This window comes from Hyla sarda, chromosome 7 (assembly GCF_029499605.1).
Source record: "Hyla sarda isolate aHylSar1 chromosome 7, aHylSar1.hap1, whole genome shotgun sequence".
Lineage (NCBI taxonomy): Eukaryota > Metazoa > Chordata > Amphibia > Anura > Hylidae > Hyla > Hyla sarda.
Genome location: NC_079195.1, coordinates 91,059,525 through 91,078,296, shown reverse-complemented (window position 1 = coordinate 91,078,296; position 18,772 = coordinate 91,059,525). Strand labels below are relative to the sequence as shown.

General features: G+C 38.5%; 1 protein-coding gene across 1 annotated transcript in view; it reads right to left on the bottom strand.

Moving 5' to 3' along the window:
• PCDH15 (protocadherin related 15) overlaps window positions 1–18,772 on the bottom strand; it is a 1,516,206-nt gene that overhangs the window by 1,015,075 nt on the left and 482,359 nt on the right. Inside the window, exon 8 of the mRNA XM_056530010.1 lies at window positions 16,924–17,034. Within this exon, the coding sequence (XP_056385985.1) occupies window positions 16,924–17,034 (111 nt within the window). The remainder of the gene's footprint in view (window positions 1–16,923; window positions 17,035–18,772) is intronic.

Here is an 18,772-nt window from a genome sequence, read left to right as displayed (position 1 = left end):
TGAAGGGACCTAAGAGTTCTTGAAAAGAAAAGCTGTGTGAGCAACATACTGACTAAATTGTTCACAATGCTTTGCTTTGCAAACCAAACCAGACTGATATATTCCTGTTGCCTACTCTTTAGCCCCAATGTTAAATTTCTGAGTGTACCCCTTGCTCCAAGAAAATAATTTACAATTTGCAAACTATAACACATCTTCAAGACAGTACACAAAAGACTAACCATTTGTAAAGTACGAAGCAAAATATGAACACAAAAATCTACAAAGATTACTTTGTTTTAACCAATCCCCCAGTGAGAAAATATGAAAATTATGACTAAATTATGTAACTTAGAATCAAGCTGGGTTTTTCATTAAGTGCCCTTAGTCCATGTGAGCTCAGCGTGTGTTTGAAGAATATTGATTAACAAAAATCATATTGTTCTCTAATACATTAAAATCCTTATATCCACAATAGCCAGTTTGTCATTCATTTAGAAGACTATATACTTCTCCATTACAAACCTTTTCACATTCAGGTACTAGATAAAAACAATACATTCAATGTTTCTTTAAGGCAATTCATATCATGAACAAAAATATTCTGTTAACTGGGACACATTTTGGAGAAATTGTTGTACTTCTGGTTCTATTACCAAATCAATGTAATGCTAAGCTGTTGCTTTGAAGATTTGAGGAGTCTGGTTATCTACCATACGTTATGCCACCCCACACTATGTTCCCAAAATAGGACTAGTGTTATGTTTCCGTTTCAAATTTTAAATTGTAACACTAAGAAGGATAAGCCATAAGGTTATGTTACAAAGCAAGACAGCAAAGTAGGCTAGGATGGAGATGAATCCTCTTCAGTCCAATTATTGCTTTGGATGCAACATGCAATGATAGCCAGAGATTGGCTCAAAGGTCGTATGGGCAACACCATGGAGAGGCTTTGACAAAGGAATGTAACACCGGTTCTACTCGGAATTATGATGTGGAGTTGCCAAATGTTCGATAGCTGGACCACTCAAGCCTTCTTTGCATTACATTGATTTGATTGAGGATCCTGTGGTACAGCAATTATTCCAGAAACCACCAATACCAGTGAGCAGGCCACATGTCACTCATGCTAATGTGAGCAAACTGGGTGGCTTAAACAAGCTACCGTGTTTTGCAGCATCTCTAGACTTTCTTAACATTGAGCACATCTAGGATATTATAGTTCGGCAATGGCAAAAAGAGCTCCCAGCAGCATATCTTGGAAAACTGGAGAAAACAGGTTAACAACTATAATGATGCACTCCAAGAATAAGAATATATGTATAAACAAATATCTTTATTAATCACATATATAGACTAACAAAAAGGAAAGCATGCAAACAATTAAAAACGTTTAAAAACCATAATGATCCGGCGGAGGAGAGTAATCCCTCTACACCCACCCCACACAAGGGGAAACAAGTAACCCCCAAAGGAGAATGGAGGCAGTCCCAACCACCAGGACACAATACAGATAATCAATACTAAATATATGGGTCACATTTGAGCTAATAAGTAACAATAAAACACAGACCTAATAATATCCACAATAACAATAAGTTAAACCCAATGTCCCCAGACACTACATACAGAGTATCCAAGTTCTCAGCATGATATGCATAAAATGAAAATAAATCACGGACACTAGAGTGTAAATAGATGTGAATACTAAGTAATATAAGTCTATAAAATGCATGTGTGGAAAAGTTACCCAGTTACATCTCTGTGAATGTCGGGGCCGCCTACATCTCTATGTGGGGGAAAGCTGACCCCATGCGTTCCGCCTCCAGCAACAGAGACTTCCTAAGGAGTTAATGATAGCTGTCACAGATAGCTTTTTATATCTTATTACTTTCTAACATCTGTGGTTTTACCTGTAATGGCCATTATGCGTGGTCTCGCGCTGTCCGTGCATTCGAAAGCAGTCTGCCGGAAGGCATCATGTGTCACATGATACATAGAGGCTTAATGCACTACCAAATCGAGGCTTGATTAAAATAAATGATGAAAATTAGGCGCTATACACATCGCAAGTCATATAGTTACTTTGCAGCGAAGCAGCAATTGGAAACAAAGATGCTCATGAAAGCAAGGCTCGGGACGCAGACGTAATATCAGATCAAGGCTTGGTGATTATAGATGAAAGCGAGGCTCTGAAAGTATTGCATGTCATGCTTAGCATGACAGCGAAGTAAAGTTGAAACCGAGGCTTAATATGAAAGCGAGGCTCTGAACGCAACATTAGACATCTAATATACTAAGTGTCAATATAAATAGGAGATTGGAGGACTCACACTAATAAATGTGAAATATATGCCGAGGTTTCTGCGTTACACGTAACCCACATGTCAAATAGTGAAAAACAATAAAGGGAAATGAACGCAGACCTCAAGGTATATATTTGTATGTGGAATGTAGTGTTTAGTTGGGAAAGACTAGTAGTATGAATATAAAAATTTGTTGGATTGGTTGTATATATAAGAGTATTTTATTAAATTAAATTGCACAGAATAGTCCAAGCAGGGCCCTTGCTGTGGACTAGACGACAAACAGGTTGATGCAATAATAATAAAACACAATGATAGTATTAAAAATAGAAAAAATAAAATAGTAAAAATAGTAAGTCCATATAGCAGCCACCTATTGAATTGGATAGGAGTTATTAGTCTTTTGCTGGCCGTATCTCAGCAGGCTTTGGCCATAGCTTTGTATAGCAAGTGTAACAGATAGTATCAAAGGTAACAGATAGTATCAAAGTTATTATCGTAGGTTGAAACAATAGTCAATAGTTGTAGGTAGATAGTTGTTGGTGCTTCCACACCACTCACAACTCCGTATTCCTGAGATGGTAGCCCCTGATGTGCTGGGCTCCGTGGCATAGACTGGCTCTGCTCGCCGGCTGGCCCGGTGTGTCTGTGCGGTAAAACCTCAGGGTTCCTCCGAAGGTGTGGAGAGTATTGCGGCAAGCAGCTGGGGTGAGTGGACGCAGGCAATGATGATCCAAATGCCGTATGTGGACGGCGCTCTCGTAGTGGAGTAAGCACGTCCCAGTTGGTCTCAAACAGTGGTCCCTATTGCAGGGGATTCCAGCTGTTGCAAATATTGATAACTTGAATTGAATCCTATAGGTGGTCAGAATGGTGGGGTAGAGTTCTAGACGCGTTTCGGGGAGACCCCTTTTTCATAATGCACTACCAAATCGAGGCTTGATTAAAATAAATGATGAAAACGAGTCTCTATACACATCGCAAGTCATATAGTTACCTGGCAGCGAAGCAGCAATTGGAAACAAAGATGCTTGTGAAAGCAAGGCTCGGAACGCAGACGTAATATCATATCAAGGTGATTATAGATGAAAGCGAGGCTTAGCATGACAGCGAAGTAAAGTTGAAAGCGAGGCTCTGAACGCAACATTAGACATCTAATATACTAAGTGAATGGAAAAATGAATGAAAGTGAGGTTTGGCCCTTTTATTCACCGTATACTTATAATAGAGTGCCATACTGAAACCACTGCTCTAAGCGCACCATAATGAGTTTTAATAGGGGAATGTATTCAGGGTATTAGGGATCATGTAGATGGGAAGATATACTGCCACAAGTAACTGTCACCTATCAAATATCATGTTATATACGGGCTAGCACATATGAGTGTCATATATAAAAGAAACATTTCTGCATGTGACATGTATAAAATACAGAAAAATATTAATACATAAATGAAGAGTGTGTGTCAATAGTGAACTAAAATAAAAAAGAAAATAAAAAAAAGAAAATGAATTAAACAACCCAACGTGTAATAATATAAGGTACAGACTCGCATCTGCCTTAAACCTAAGACATCAAGGGACTATTACATGCAATCCTTGGATTGCATACACTGTTCAATGCTATGCCATAGCATAGCATTGGTCAATGTTATCGGTGCTCTGCTGCTGCAGCAGCCTGGTTCTCAGGCATGCAGCAATAGAACACCGATCGGACAGCGAGAAGCAATTAAAGGAGCCACTTGCTGTCCTCTCAGCTGTTCGGGACGCCATAATTTCACCGCGGTGGTCCCGAACAGCCCACTGAGCTAACTGGCAACTGTTTTCTTCCATTTTAGATGTCGCAATCTAAAGGGTTAATACCGGACATCAGCCCGATCAGTGATGTCCAGTATTAGCCGCAGGTCCTGGTTGCTGATAGCAACCTGGACCTGCTGGGTATGAAGCCTGCTTAGCTCCTTCATATAACAGGAGCCAGACAAGGACATAAATATACGTCCTGCGTCCTTAGGAGGTTAAGAACCTTATTGATAGCATGTCAAGGTGTGTTAATACACATATTTGTGCACGTGGCCCTCATACTCAATGCTGAATAGACGGAAATGTTTAAAATAATCTATAGCTGTTTTCAATCCGGAGAAAGCATTGGGTTGGGTTTAAGAGGCTGAAAACCCCTATGCACTGCATTGCAGCTGCCATTTTGGAGAGAGATAGCCAACCTGTATTTAAACATAAATATGCAATAAAAGTGTTGGGCACATGTGATATGCATTTTAGGCCAAGTTATGTGTATTACATTTAGCATATCTACCTGGGTTCAACATAAATATGAATTTAAAAACATTGAAAGTGAATGCCACATAGCCTTCTAAAGCAAAGTTGTCTGTATTTTCTGGATTTATTCAAAAATACAGTATTTCTACCTGCGTTTTACATAAATACATGTTGAACATGTTTAAAGTGAAAGCAAAGTACACATTTCTAGCCAAGTTGCCTGTTTCTTCTGAGTTTTATCAGGAGCATCTGCAGTAAAGGTAGCAGCTGTCAGGTGCCTGGTAGTAGTAATCAGCAAGCAAAAGTTGTCACTGTCTTGCAGGAGTTATGTTGTTTTAGAGGATAATATGTCCCTTGTGGACTAGTTGATGGGTTTGAGGTCTTCTCAGGAGGACAAAGAAGAGTTGGACGATATGACGGTAAGCTAACTGTCAGTGAATTCCTCATCATCTAAAGTTACATGCCACTGGGAAATTGTCCTTTATGGTCAGTTCCATTATCTCGTATCTCTGTCTTTGCTTTCCCCCTTAGTGCTAAGCAGTAGAAAAACATTAGCCATGGGGATGAGTTGTGTCACAGTTACATGTTGGACTGTGTTACAGAGGTGGTGGAAGCAGAAGCATAGCATAGTACTAGTGGGACTGGTGGTTGTGAGATTGTTAGGCATCATGGTGGATATGCTGAGGGAGAGCAAGGAATCCATGAGCACACACAGAAGTTTAGACTGAGAGAAGTGGTGGGTTTGATGATGATGATAATGTCAGCATACCTGTTGGTTTGATGAGTTCAGGAGCAGGAGAAGGCAAAATTGCTGTATCTGCAGGGAAGAGGTACAGTCTGGTAATGGTGTAACTATCTATTCACAGTAAACTGTGATATTGAAATTCCTTGCAGGAAACCAGACATAGTGTCATCTCTGCCAAAAGAAAAATAAGGCATGGCCAGGGTCCAAGTTTAGGAATTATAGCGATATATATAAGCATATATGGTGACATCTAGAAGTATCACTAGTCCACCACCGCCTGCTGTCAACTGGCTACTAGTAAGACTGGTCCACCCATGCCTGCTTTCTTCTAGTTACTACACCTACCACCAGTCCACCACTGCCTGCTATCTGCCAGCTACTACTGGCACCAGTTCACTACTGCCTGCAGGATAATACAACTACCACCAGTCCACCACTGCCTGCTGCACAGCTCCCTGATGGCTAATAATAGCACTGGTCCACCACTGCCTGCTTTCTGCTAGCTACTACAATTACCATCAGTCCACCACCTTTGCTGCTGCCACTACTAACCAGGTGTCCATATATACAACCCATGATCCCAAAAAAAGGGATAATTTAATTTTTTTGGGCTTTCATACAAAAGCTATTTCTTCTTCATAATTTAGAGAAACCAATCCTGTTGCAAATCCCAGAAAGGAGAATTTTTTGACAACACCTGGCCCCAATAAGTGATATTTTTTCTAGCTTTTTACATGAAAGCTATTTGTTCTTCACCATTTCAGGACACCAATTCTGTTGAAACTCCCACAAGGGAGAATTTTTTGGGACACTTGGAAAAAGTTAGTACATCTTCTTCACTTGCTAGTTACAAAATCTGTTGAAACTCCCAAAAAGGGAGACTCTTTGATTTTGAACTATCAAAAAAGGAGAAATTTTGATAAAGATTTTTTTTTTTTATTTGACAAAAGCTATTTTTTTTTTTTCACTATTTTCAGAGACCATCGACAATCCTATTGCAAAAAGGAAAAAAATTGTTGGAGCGCTTGGAAAAAGCCTATGTGCATTATAGGCATTTGCCAACAAAACAGATACTTTATGCCCTTTATTTTAAGGTTAAAAATCATAAAAAATCCGCTAGTGCAGTGTGTTTATGAAGTGTGTTTATAAGTTGTTGGTTAATATGGGTTACAGTAACTCAGCCTTACAACCACTTAAAAACTACTTGAATATATTCCTAGGTGAACCTAGCAGTGGCAAAGGTACAGGGCTTTAGGGCTTTTAGGCAGTGTTTAACATTAATTTTTTAGGCTTATTTCATTACTGGTTCGCAGAGAACTTGTTTGCCGTGAAGCAAACTCTAGTTGTGATAGGATTAAAACACAATGGATGCAAATAGCATGCACACGAAATGATGGAGCAGTAAGTAACACTTTTTCTAAATCATCTGAGGAATGAAACTATTTGTTCCTGAAATGCATCTCATCATCACACCATCCGTTGATAATCCCGTTGATAAGCTCTCAGTTGCTTATTAGTGTTAAGCGTGAATATTCACAACGCAAATTTTTACTGTGAATATCGGCACTTTGCGATTTTGTGAATATTGAGAATATAGCGCTATATATTCCTAATGATGAATATTCTTTTTTTTTTCTTCCCAGCACACATCACAACAATGATGTGTACTGTGGAAAAAACACCACAAATATTTTTTCTATGCAAAAATGCAAATATTCACGTATATAGGTACTTCCAGAGGACACTGATCCCTCCCTTCATTTAAATAGAAGAAAAATCAGATCACAGGGATAGCACCTGGGTGGCTCCCACACGTGTTCAATCAAGGGTCTCCTTAGTCCAAGCATTAGACACAGTTCATATAGTAACAAAACACGCTGATCAACGGGATTGCTTATATCCAAAATGTTATCTCCTTCTTTTCATTCTTAACATGTCATGTATCAATGATATGAAGATATACATTGGATATTCACCTAGTGACTTGTAAAGAACAGTTCATAGATTAGGCTTTAACAGGAATCTTCTGCCTCCGCCGAGGTCTCACGTCCTTTAGCCTTAATCTAATGCATCTCCTCTGGGCTGGAAGTTAGGCAGCTCGGCATTACCTCTCTTGCTTATGCTTACCCTCCCTTTCTTTTAGCTTGTGGCCAATTGATATACTCGTTCATGTGCACTATACAAATTTCATTACGATTTTGGCATGGAAAAAAAAGCGAACAAACATAGCGAATTTCGTGAATAGGAGAAAGAATATTCATTCATATATTCGCAAAATATTGTAAATTCCAATATGGCCCCTACTGCTCATCACTATTGATTACATTGTGTTTCAACTAATTTCATTTCTTGTGGTTGATCACAGAAAATACATCAATACAGACAACGATTTCCTACATCTCTGCTTTAAAGCAACAGGAATCCTGAGCAGCAAGACCAGCTTCAACTGGCTTTGTTTAACTGTCTACCATAGGACATTTCCCACTAATTGTGAGGTCACTGTACGAAGAAGAAGAAAAGGGCATAGCCCTTCCTTAATGACCATCATCAAATGTGAGTGTCACCTATTAAATTAAGTTACATATAGCACTCCTGACCTATATGTAATAGCTATCAGTCCCTAGTATTGTTATCTTTTGCCATGTTACAGTTCTACTATGCCCTGTGCCTTTTATAGGCAGAAAGTCATTATGGACAGCTTTCACTTTGTTCGCAATGCACTATAACGGGATGTGTGCTGTTTCCATGGTAATTTAATGCTTTTCACTGAATAGATCTTTCATATATATTAAGAAAAAGACATTGTTGTGATAAATATATTTTACAATCATAACAACAATGTGCAACAGAAAGGAAAATGCTTATCACAAAGAGATAAAACATCAAGCACCAGCACCCGAGAAATATTCCTATTGCATGCATTAGATCTGTCTATGGTAGAATAAAAATCAGTCTAAAACACCTGCGCAAACAAAATTCCTCATAGCATATGGCAAAATAAAACAGGTTAAATTATAGGCTTCCAACTATCATTTTATACCACAAAAAAATGGAGAATTGAGGGCAAAGTAACCCAGTTGTATGGTTATTGATTTCTATGATAAGAGCAATAGGAGAACAATGGTGGGTTGACACAGTTTTTCCTTGACTGAAATCTTTCACGCATTAAGAAGCCTTGAAAAGTCACTCACAATAATTCTTAAGAAATTGAAAAGGAAGGGATGGAAAAGAGAGGATCACATTTGTTGTTTTAAGTGAGATGATAACTTCTGAATGACATCAATAAAATCTCAAGAAGACTCGTTTTTATATAAAGAATAGGAAGTAAAAAAAAAATATGGCTTTCACATGATTGCAGTGTACAGCTCCCCACAGTATGGAAAATAATATTCTGAAGCATGAAGGTAAAAATGCAATATCCCTGTCTCAGGCTAAAACCAATTTTCCATTATAAAGGTTTTCTTCATTACAGGGTTTGTCAAGTGTCTGAGAAACACACTCTAAGGTTTACTTTGTAAGAACAGTATACATCATAATATGCTCTATTGCATTTACTCTATTAGCTATAAAGGGGTACTCTGCCCCTAGACATCTTATCCTCCATCCAAAGGATAGGGGATAATATGTCTGATCGCGAGAGTCCCGCTGCTGGGAACCCCCATGATCCCTCCTGCTGCACTCCCTTTCATCTGGAAGTTTGCTCCGTGCCTGATGACTGGCAATGCAGGGGCTGGAGACTCGTGATGTCACGACCCCGCCCTTCATGATGTCACACCCCACCCCCTCAATGCAAGTCTATGGGAGGGGGCGTGAAAGCTTTTTTTTTTTTGTCAAAACCATGGTTGACCACGGTTTTGTCTCCGGTTTAAAAACCATACTGCAACCGCATACGTTTTTTTTTAACATGGACATCAATGGGAAATGCACATGTATATGGTTCCATTCGGGGGAACCATATATGGTTTTTACTTTGCACATGCCCATTTGCATCCTAAAGTCTCCACCCAACACCCATCCCATTTTAAAAATGGACAACATTTTCAAAAACATATATTTTTTTAAACAGACGGAACCGTTTGCACTTTTAAAAACTGTATACGGTTTAAAAATGCATATAGTTTACTTTTTCCCATACGGTTCCATCCGTTTTGTTGCCATACGGTTTTCTTTAGAAAAACTGATTCAAAACAGTATGGCAAAAACGTGATGTGAACCCAGCCTTACACAGGGAGTTGTGCAGCTGGCCTTGTTCCTGAGGGCAATATCGGCCTGTTCAACCCATAATCTCCTTTTGTAACAAGTCCCTAATTCTTTTGGACAAGATTTACATTTTATTAATGTTGATTACAAACTAAATGTAAGTTTTAAAAGCAAACTAGTATCAAGAAATGGTAACTAGAAATTACTTACAATATTCAAAGAGAAGATTTGCATATTATTTAACAGGTATACACTATATTTCACCAACGGTTCATGACTTCAGTAGTTATTCTATTCAGTAGTAGTTGTTATCAATTAATCTAGCTTTCCACAACAATTCACATTTTAATTAGATTCTTCGCCTTTTGGTATACCGCAACATTTATTTTAATGATTTGTGAGTATCTCAGAAAAGCAGAAATACCTCACATATAAAGCATGTAAATGGCTTCATAATTGTCCTTACTGCAGGCACAAATCAAAACATGTCATGTTGCATGGCAAAGCAGAGCACACCGCTTCTGCATGCTATAGGCATTGCTAAAATAAAAGCAATAGTAGGTTCCTTTATTTGCTCCACTTATACCCTGGTAAATCACCTTGTGTTGCTGAAGGTAATTGAGGAAAAGAAAAGATAATAATAGAAAAAAAGTTCCCAATATTACTGAATTAAACAAAATATGTATTTATTAACCAATCATATAATAATACGAAAAAAAACATTGAAATATATATGGGCACCAGGACACTACTGGACAGTATGTTTGGCAAGGCAAATAAGCACTGGACCACAAGATAAATATGTAAACATACATGTAAGAACAAGTTACCATACAGCTAGTAAAGGATAAGGTATGGAAACCTGGTCTTACATATTTATTTACATATTACTCCTGTGGTCCAGTACTTATTTGCCTAGCCATTTATACTGTCCAGTATGTGTCCTGGTGTCCATATATATTTTAATGTGTTTTTCTCTTTTTTCTATATGATTATTTAATAAAGGCACACTTTGTTTAATTCAGTTGTATTGTGCACTTTTTTTCTATATTTTTTGTGTAGTATTGCTAGTATGCACAGTAATCTACCCTACAAGGTAGTGTTTCATTTTTTAGACTTGTATTGAAGGGACGGGCCGTGACATTACGAGGGGGCGGAGCCGTGAAATCACGATGCTCCGGCCCCTGTATCGCCTGTCACAACGTACAGAGTGAGTTTGCTTTGTGCAGTGCTGCAGGCAAGATCGTGGGGGTCCCCAGCGGCGGGACCCCGTGATCAGACATCTAAGATGTCTAGGAGCGGAGTACCCCTTTTAGGTTTATGGTCTATGAGAGGCTGAGATCACGATAAGAACTTTAGCATCACTGCATCATGTCACCTGTGTATGCTGAAAGTAGAAAAATAACCAAGTTACTTATCACAAGAATGAAGATAAAGGAGTTATTTTTTTCCCCCCATTATCATGCACAGGGGCCATTTTAAGGGAGGTTGCACAAAAGACATTACTATATGGGAGCACAAAACAGGACAACTGTGCATAGGCACAAAGGTGGAAAAATATTTAATATAGGGGCCCTATATATATATATATATATATATTATATATATATATATATATGTTCAACGACTCCACCCCCAGGCGTTTTTGCTCATCTTGCTACTGTTACAAACTGGAATTAAAATCTCAAAGACTTAAAGGGGTTCTTAGGATAGAGGGTAAGTATCTGATTGTAGCAGGGGTCTGACTGCCAGGACCCCCACAATCTACTGCCCGGTGCCCTGGCTCTCTCAATGAATGAGCGCTGTATCTCTGACTCTCCCATGGAGATGCATTGGGGAGGTGCATTGGCCACCATTTTTGATAGCTCTGGATGTATGTTTAGGGTCATTGTCCTGCTGAAAGTTTAACCTCCATTCCAGTTTCAAGTCTTCTGCAGACTGCATCATACTCTCTTCATGGAATGCCCTGTTATTGGTTTTCTACATGTTTCCATTATTTCCCATCAGTTTTCCTGTAACTGCTGAGAAGCATTCCCACAGCATGATGCTATCACACTATATTTTACTGTAGGGATGGTGTGCTCAGGGTTATGGGCAGTATTGGGTTTCTGCAAAATATAGCATTTTGCACTGGGGCAAAACAGTTTCATGTTGGTCTCATCTGACCAAGCACCTTCTTTCATTTTCCATATGTTTGCTTTGTCTCCCATATAACTTGTTACAATCTCCAGGCAGGATTTCCCATGGCTCACTTTCAATGATAGCTTTCTTGCCACTCTTCCAGTACACAACAAATAGTGGTCCTGTGGACAGATTCTTTGCAGCTTCTCCAGACTTTTCATGGGCCTTTTCATTGCTTCCCTGAATAATTTTCTCTTTGTCTGACTTGTCAGTTAGGGTGGTTTGCCATGTCTCTTGGTTGGTTTGCAGTTGTGCCATATTCTTTATATATTTTGAGGATAGTTTTTATGGTACCTAATGAAATATATTTGAACATATGGGATATTTTATATGTAATATTTACATATATACATATATTAGCTCTCCAAGGATAGCAGATGTGTGGGTGCAGGTGGGCCAAGGTCTAGCAATGCCAAGAATGCAATGGTCGGGAAAGTGAGGTTTGGGCCCTAGTTTAAAGTCCAGTTACTTTAGAATCTCTTTACACCCATATGCTTGGAGAAGGATAAAAAACACAGGGGGCGCTCCCTGATAAGGGGTATCTGCTGATGTGTGCCCTTCACCACACCAAAGTGAGATACCCACCTTGTATGGCCGTGAACTTAATGGTACGGCGATAAACACTGGCTGGGTCAATGGTTTTTAGTTGGCTGCTGCACTACTACCGGTATCGGGCCCCAATAATGGGGGCCGATGGCAATAGTAGACAGATGAGGCGTAAAAAAAACGGTTTTGCGAAGGTGCTGCACAACAAGAACATAAAGCGAGGACTCGAGCAGCACAGGACAATAAAATGTTTTATTGGTATAACAGGGACAACGCGTTTCGGCATGAACTCATGCCTTCCTCAGGTTCGCTTACAGTGCTAAAGAAATACAGATATAGACACATGTATACACATACATAAAAAATATATTGCAGAGTATTGCAGTTAATTCTGTGGGTTGGAACATGAAAAAATAAAAAGATAAAAAATAAAGAGATCACAGTGCCCCTATAGAAATTGGGGTGGTGGGTCCCTAGGTAAAAGAAGGAGGGGAGGAGAGAACCAATAAAATCACATGAGCAAATACACTTATGGAAAAAAAAAAACAGAAGGCTTCATCATATCAGGATTTGCGCATATGATAGCAAGACTGGGCTATTGTACTGGTAGGCACATTAAAAATGGTGTTTGTATTAGTGGTGCTGTTCAGGAATAGCAAAATAGTACTTACCCCAAGTTGATTCTGGTAGTACTGTAGAGCTATGGGGAGGATATGATGAAGTGGATTAGTTGATGGAGGGTGGGGGATTATGCCCGTTTCTAGGGGGAATTGATTACCTGGTCAGAGGTACTGTGTGCGTCTGTGCTGCCGCCGGTCTGAGGTAGCTGACCAGAAGTACGCGTATTTGGCCGGGAGAACGTCCGATACGTCACTTCCAACGGAAGCTGGTGTGGTGACGGAGGATGCTGGGAATGTGGTATGTAGGCCACGTGTATGGGCGGCGCATTGCCGCAATGGTTAGTGGAAGCTATGTGTGTGGGAGGCACGTAGTAGCGCTGTGTTTGGAGATCATGTTTAAACTGGATGGGCGGGACGGGCATAATCCCCCACCCTCCATCTACTAATCCACTTCATCATATCCTCCCCATAGCTCTACAGTACTACCAGAATCTACTTGAGGTAAGTACTATTTTACTATTCCTGAACAACACCACTAATACAAACACCATTTTTAATGTGCCTACCAGTACAATGGCCCAGTCCTGCTATCTTATGTGCAAATCCTGATATGATGAAGCCTTCTGTTTTTTCCATAAGCGTGTTTGCTCATGTGATTTTATGGGTCCCCCCCTTCTTTTACCTAAGGACCCACCACCCCAATTACTATTGGGGCACTGTGGTCTCTTTCTTTTTATTTTTTCATGTTCCAACCCACAGTATTAACTGCAATACTCCGCCCCCCCCCCCCAAAAAAATTTCACTTTTATATATATATGTATATTTTTTATGTATGTGTACATGTGTCTATATCTATATTTCTCTAACACTGTAAGCGGACCTGAGGAAGGCATGAGTTCATGCTGAAACGCTTTGTCCCCGTTATACCAATAAAGCATTTTATTGTCCTGTGCTGCTCGAGTCCTCGCTTCATGTTCTTGTTGTGCAGCGCCTCCGCAAAACCATTTTTTTACATCCATATGGAGTACATTGTTGTCTTAACAGCAAGGGTAAATTGAAAAATTAAAGCAGTGAGGGTTATTGTAAAATATTTGAACAACATTGACTTAAGTATTTCTGAGGTTGTTGTAGTGAAAGTTAACTTTTTTGTTAGAGTCTATCGTATACTTAAGGTAATTGTTCGTCTTACATTAAAGCTATTATATTTCACAGTACAATACACTGAAAATAACATGGATAATTTAGATACATGCAAAGATACATATTGCATAGCCCACATGAAGTCATATCTTTTACTAGTGTGGGAAAGCTATTAGGATTTGATAAATGAGTGGACCGTATATCTTACTTGTTATCTGAAATACAACACTGTTCTAGTATATTTCCCAAGGCTGTAACAACAAGAGTTTAAGGTACTGTAGGCTGATGAAACAAGTTAACTGTGGCTGTGAGTGGGAACACTGTGGCACAATGATATAAAATGTATTCGCAAAGACAGGGCATAAACTATAAAGACACTTGCATGAACTATAGCATACTCTGAGATAATAAATACATATCTGAGATGCTTTGGTAATAAATAGGGAATTCCATAGTTTCATATCTTCATTCATTGCATTACAGCTGTATAGCTTTTCATGTTCTATCTATATACTCTTGTTTTATCTATATACTCATGTTTCATCTATATCTTTGTGCTAGCAGTGTGCTGCTGTATTCTCCTGTTGCTGTATATTTAGCCCAGCAGCTTGCACCTGCAAGCCAGGTTTTTACAATAGTTTGGATTAATAGTGCTGGCCAACTTATTCTTTGGTTGTATTACACATACGGGGGAGTGGCTACCTCCATGTTGGCTCCTGCACCCCACCGACCTCTATTAGGTGTATATAAGTTGCCTTGGATGTTTCAGACCTTGCATGCCTGCTGTACTGTTCACACAGAGGCATATTCACAGTGTAGGGTCCGTCCCAGAATGAGGTCACCTTACCGTGGTGGGATGGTCCACGCTATTTGGCGCTAAATTTGCAAGCTAGGTACCTCATAATTTCATAGTTTCATGTCTTCATTTATTGCATTACAGCTGTATAGCTTTTCATGTTCTATCTATATACTCATGTTTTATCTATATACTCATGTTTCATCTATATCTTTGTGCTAGCAGTGTGCTGCTGTATTCTCCTGTTGCTGTATATTTAGCCCATCAGCTTGCACCTGCAAGCCAGGTTTTTACAATAGTTTGGATTAATAGTGCTGGCCAACTTATTCTTTGGTTGTATTCTTTAGGGAATGTAATATAAAATAGAATATTTGAAATATCATTGCAAATTTTAAGTTAGTTCTTAACTCTAAAGAATTTATTAGAATGTGCATAAAAAAGACAAAATCTATTTATCAATAACATCCTTGCACATACACTACCAGCATTTGGTGCACTTTTACCACTGCTGCCAGCTTCTGTCCTTCTCTCATCAGGCTTATACCTTTCTCCTGTGCCTCTGCATGTCTGGTGTGCACTTTCCAGGCTATTTAAAGAGCCAGCAAGCACATGCTTGATCTCTTCCCCTATCTACCCTAGCTCTGCCACACCTATATAAGGCAGCTCTGTTTATTTTGTCATGCATGAGTGTTATTGTGGTTTCTAAGCATCCATACCAAAGGCGTGCCAAATCTGCTCTAGAAATCCTTGTATTGGCCCAGGTCTGTCTTCTGGATTTTGTTTCTACCTGATTCCTCCTGTACTGAATTGTCTCTCCTGTAACTGACTCAGATTGTTGTATCAGAACCTGTGCCACTTGGCTTAACCCTCTTGTCTGTTATTGGCTCTACCTCTGCTTTATTCTTGTGTATCATCCTAAATCTCCAGTGCTTGATCCGGACTGCTGGCTACACTTTCTTAGATGCCATGCCACATACCAATGCCACTTGTTCTACTGGGCCAGCCATTACACACACCAAGATCACAATTGGGAAGTGACCTGGTACCCTCTAGCAACAGAAGTCCAGCTTCCATTTCCTGAAGCAAGAGAAAAAGTAAAAACCTAAAGGGTTCTCGGACTTTCCTTCCTAGCTTAGTGCCAAACTAGATGGTCAGCACAGCAGGTCTACACCTGTTGCCCATTACAACACATAATTTATAAAAACAAAGAAATAACGTGCTGAATGTTTACATATAGAAGCTGTGGGGGACTGGGGTGGGCATTGTTTATTTTTTTATTATTTTTTTTATTAGTAAATTAATTAATTCATTTAAAGAAAGTATTTTAAAATTATTGCTTGTTTTTATTGTTATACCACCCCCAGCATTACATAAAAAAAATATTATACTGAAATACACCTTTATAATGCAATAATAAATGCAATAAGGTCACCCATGCTAAGGTTTTCCCACTCCTGTACCCAAAGCAAACATTTATTTTTTATCTTTTTTTTTTTAGGTGAGAATAAAAATAAAACATACTGCTTGCATTTTATCTTATTGATACACATCCTATTTGAAGCAAGTCTTCATGGACTGTTCATTTTCCCATTTATTTATTATGAACATAACTTTGTGTGCAATGAATAAAAGAGTAACCAAAATACAATGTTCCTTCCTGTGCTGTGATCAAAACATGTAATGTTTTTGTAAAGTGAAAGTCTGCTCATTTTAAACAAGAATAATATTAAAAATACTGTGGTTGTTTTAATGGAAAAATCTAGCTACACGAGGAAGGCTCAGATGAAATAACCCATTAAATATGTTTGACACTAGCTTGCGTTATTAGAAAAATCAAAACATATACCACAAATGACAACTTGTATATTAGTCCACAATTGACAATCATTATTATCCAGACAGTAGACAGCATCTGGATGAATGCCATTCTACCAGAACATACATTTAAATTGTTAGAATGTAATTGCATGTCAGAGAGTGTTAAAGGTCATGGTTAGTATGAGGGAGGTTGAGGGGGTGAATAGTAATCCTGGAATCAGGTAGTGACAGAGGTAGCAAGAGAAAAGAAAACAAAGGGGGTCTACAAGGTAAATGTAGAAATTATGCAAATATTTACTATTATAAACATTTACTTACATTTGCTTGGACTGTGACAAAATATCGTTTTTTTTCTTCATAATTCAACCTTCGGCGTAATACCACTGCTCCAGACAAGGTAAGTGGGATGTCAAATGTCTGGTTTGACGTCTGAAAGAGTTAAAAATGTTACACGTTTTATCATGGGCTCAAGTAAAGGATACTCATCAGCTTCACACTCCCACTGAATCTCCCACCACACCGATGATCACAAAAAGAGAAATACTGGGCAGGTCATCGGGTGTGGTAAATCTTACAATAGATATCTCCTACACATATACCAGCTCAAAACCTCAGTTTATTGTTGTATTTTCAAAAAGATATGTGCAAACCCATGAAATTGCCCTCATTTCAAGTCATTACCTGGCTTTTTGTTATCTTGTATGAAAGATCTAGTAATTGGCTCGAAAATTATAAACATAATTGTGTGCATATTTTTGGACATAATACAGTAAATATTAAAGTGTCACTGTCCTTTGGAAAAAAAAAATAATACATAAACACATTCCAAGAGTTTTAAAACAGTTTTAATCAGTCAAGGACTGGTTACTGAGACCTCCACCAATCACTAAAAGATGCCACGGAAGACATTCAACTAAGCCCTTCTCATCCAATTTCCCTCCTTTCTGCAAGAGAAAAATTCTTTAGAAAGTATAGGGAAGAAACCAACTTATTCTAGCAATTGAGGAGGTTTCAACACTCAAACCCTGATTGATCTAAACTTTTGACATAATAAATAACATAATATTTTTATAAAGACAGTGGGGGAGATTTTTTCAAAACCTGTCAAGAGGAAAAGTTTCCCAGTTGACCATAGCAACCAATCAGATTTCTTATTTAATTTTGAAGAGGCCTTGTTTAAAATGTAAGAAGCAATCTGATTGGTTGCTATGGGCAACTGGGCAACTCTTCCTCTGGACAGGCTTTGATAAATCTCCCCCTGTGACACTAAAATGATATTAGCTGGGATGTGTGTTGTAACTATTTCATTTAAGAACCATTTAACAAACTGTCATAAATAATAATATTAATAATAATAATAATAACAACTTCTACAAATAGTAAGAGCTGTTTAAGAACATATGTTTTACCATATTTTTTAATTATCTCTAGTTTTCACATTATTACTTGTAATGGTCAACCATTATTAATACCATTAGTCAAAGGCATACATATACAGAGTTGAAATTGAGCTCATCTAGAATTAAAGGGGTACTCCGATGGAAAACTTTTTTTTCAACTGATTCCAGAAAGTTAAACAGATTTGCAAATTACTTCTATTATTTTTTTTTTATCCTTCCAGTACTTATTAGCAGCTGTATACTACAGAGGAAATTCTTTTCTTTTTGGATTTTGGCTTTTCTGTCTGACCCCAGTGCTCTCTGCTGACTCCTCTGTCCATCACAGGAACTGTCCAGAGCAGGAGAAAATCCCCATAGCCAACATATTCTGCTCTGGACTGTTTCTAAAATGGACAGATGTGTCAGCAGAGAGCACTGTGGTCGCAACAGAAAAGAAATCCCAAATAATAGAGTTTCCTCTGTAGTATACAGCCTCTAATAAGTACTGGAAGGATTAGGAATTTTTAATAGAAGTAATGTACCTTTAACCCCTTAAGGACGCAGGGTTTTTCGGTTTTTGCACTTTCGTTTTTTCCTCCTCACCTTTTAAAAATCATAACCCTTTCAATATTGCACCTAAAAATCCATATGATGGCTTATTCTTTGCACCACCAACTCTACTTTACAGTGACATCAGTAATTTTACCCAAAAATCTACAGCGAAACGAGAAAAAAAATCATTGTGCAATGAAATTGAAGAAAAAACACAATTTTGTAACTTTTGGGGG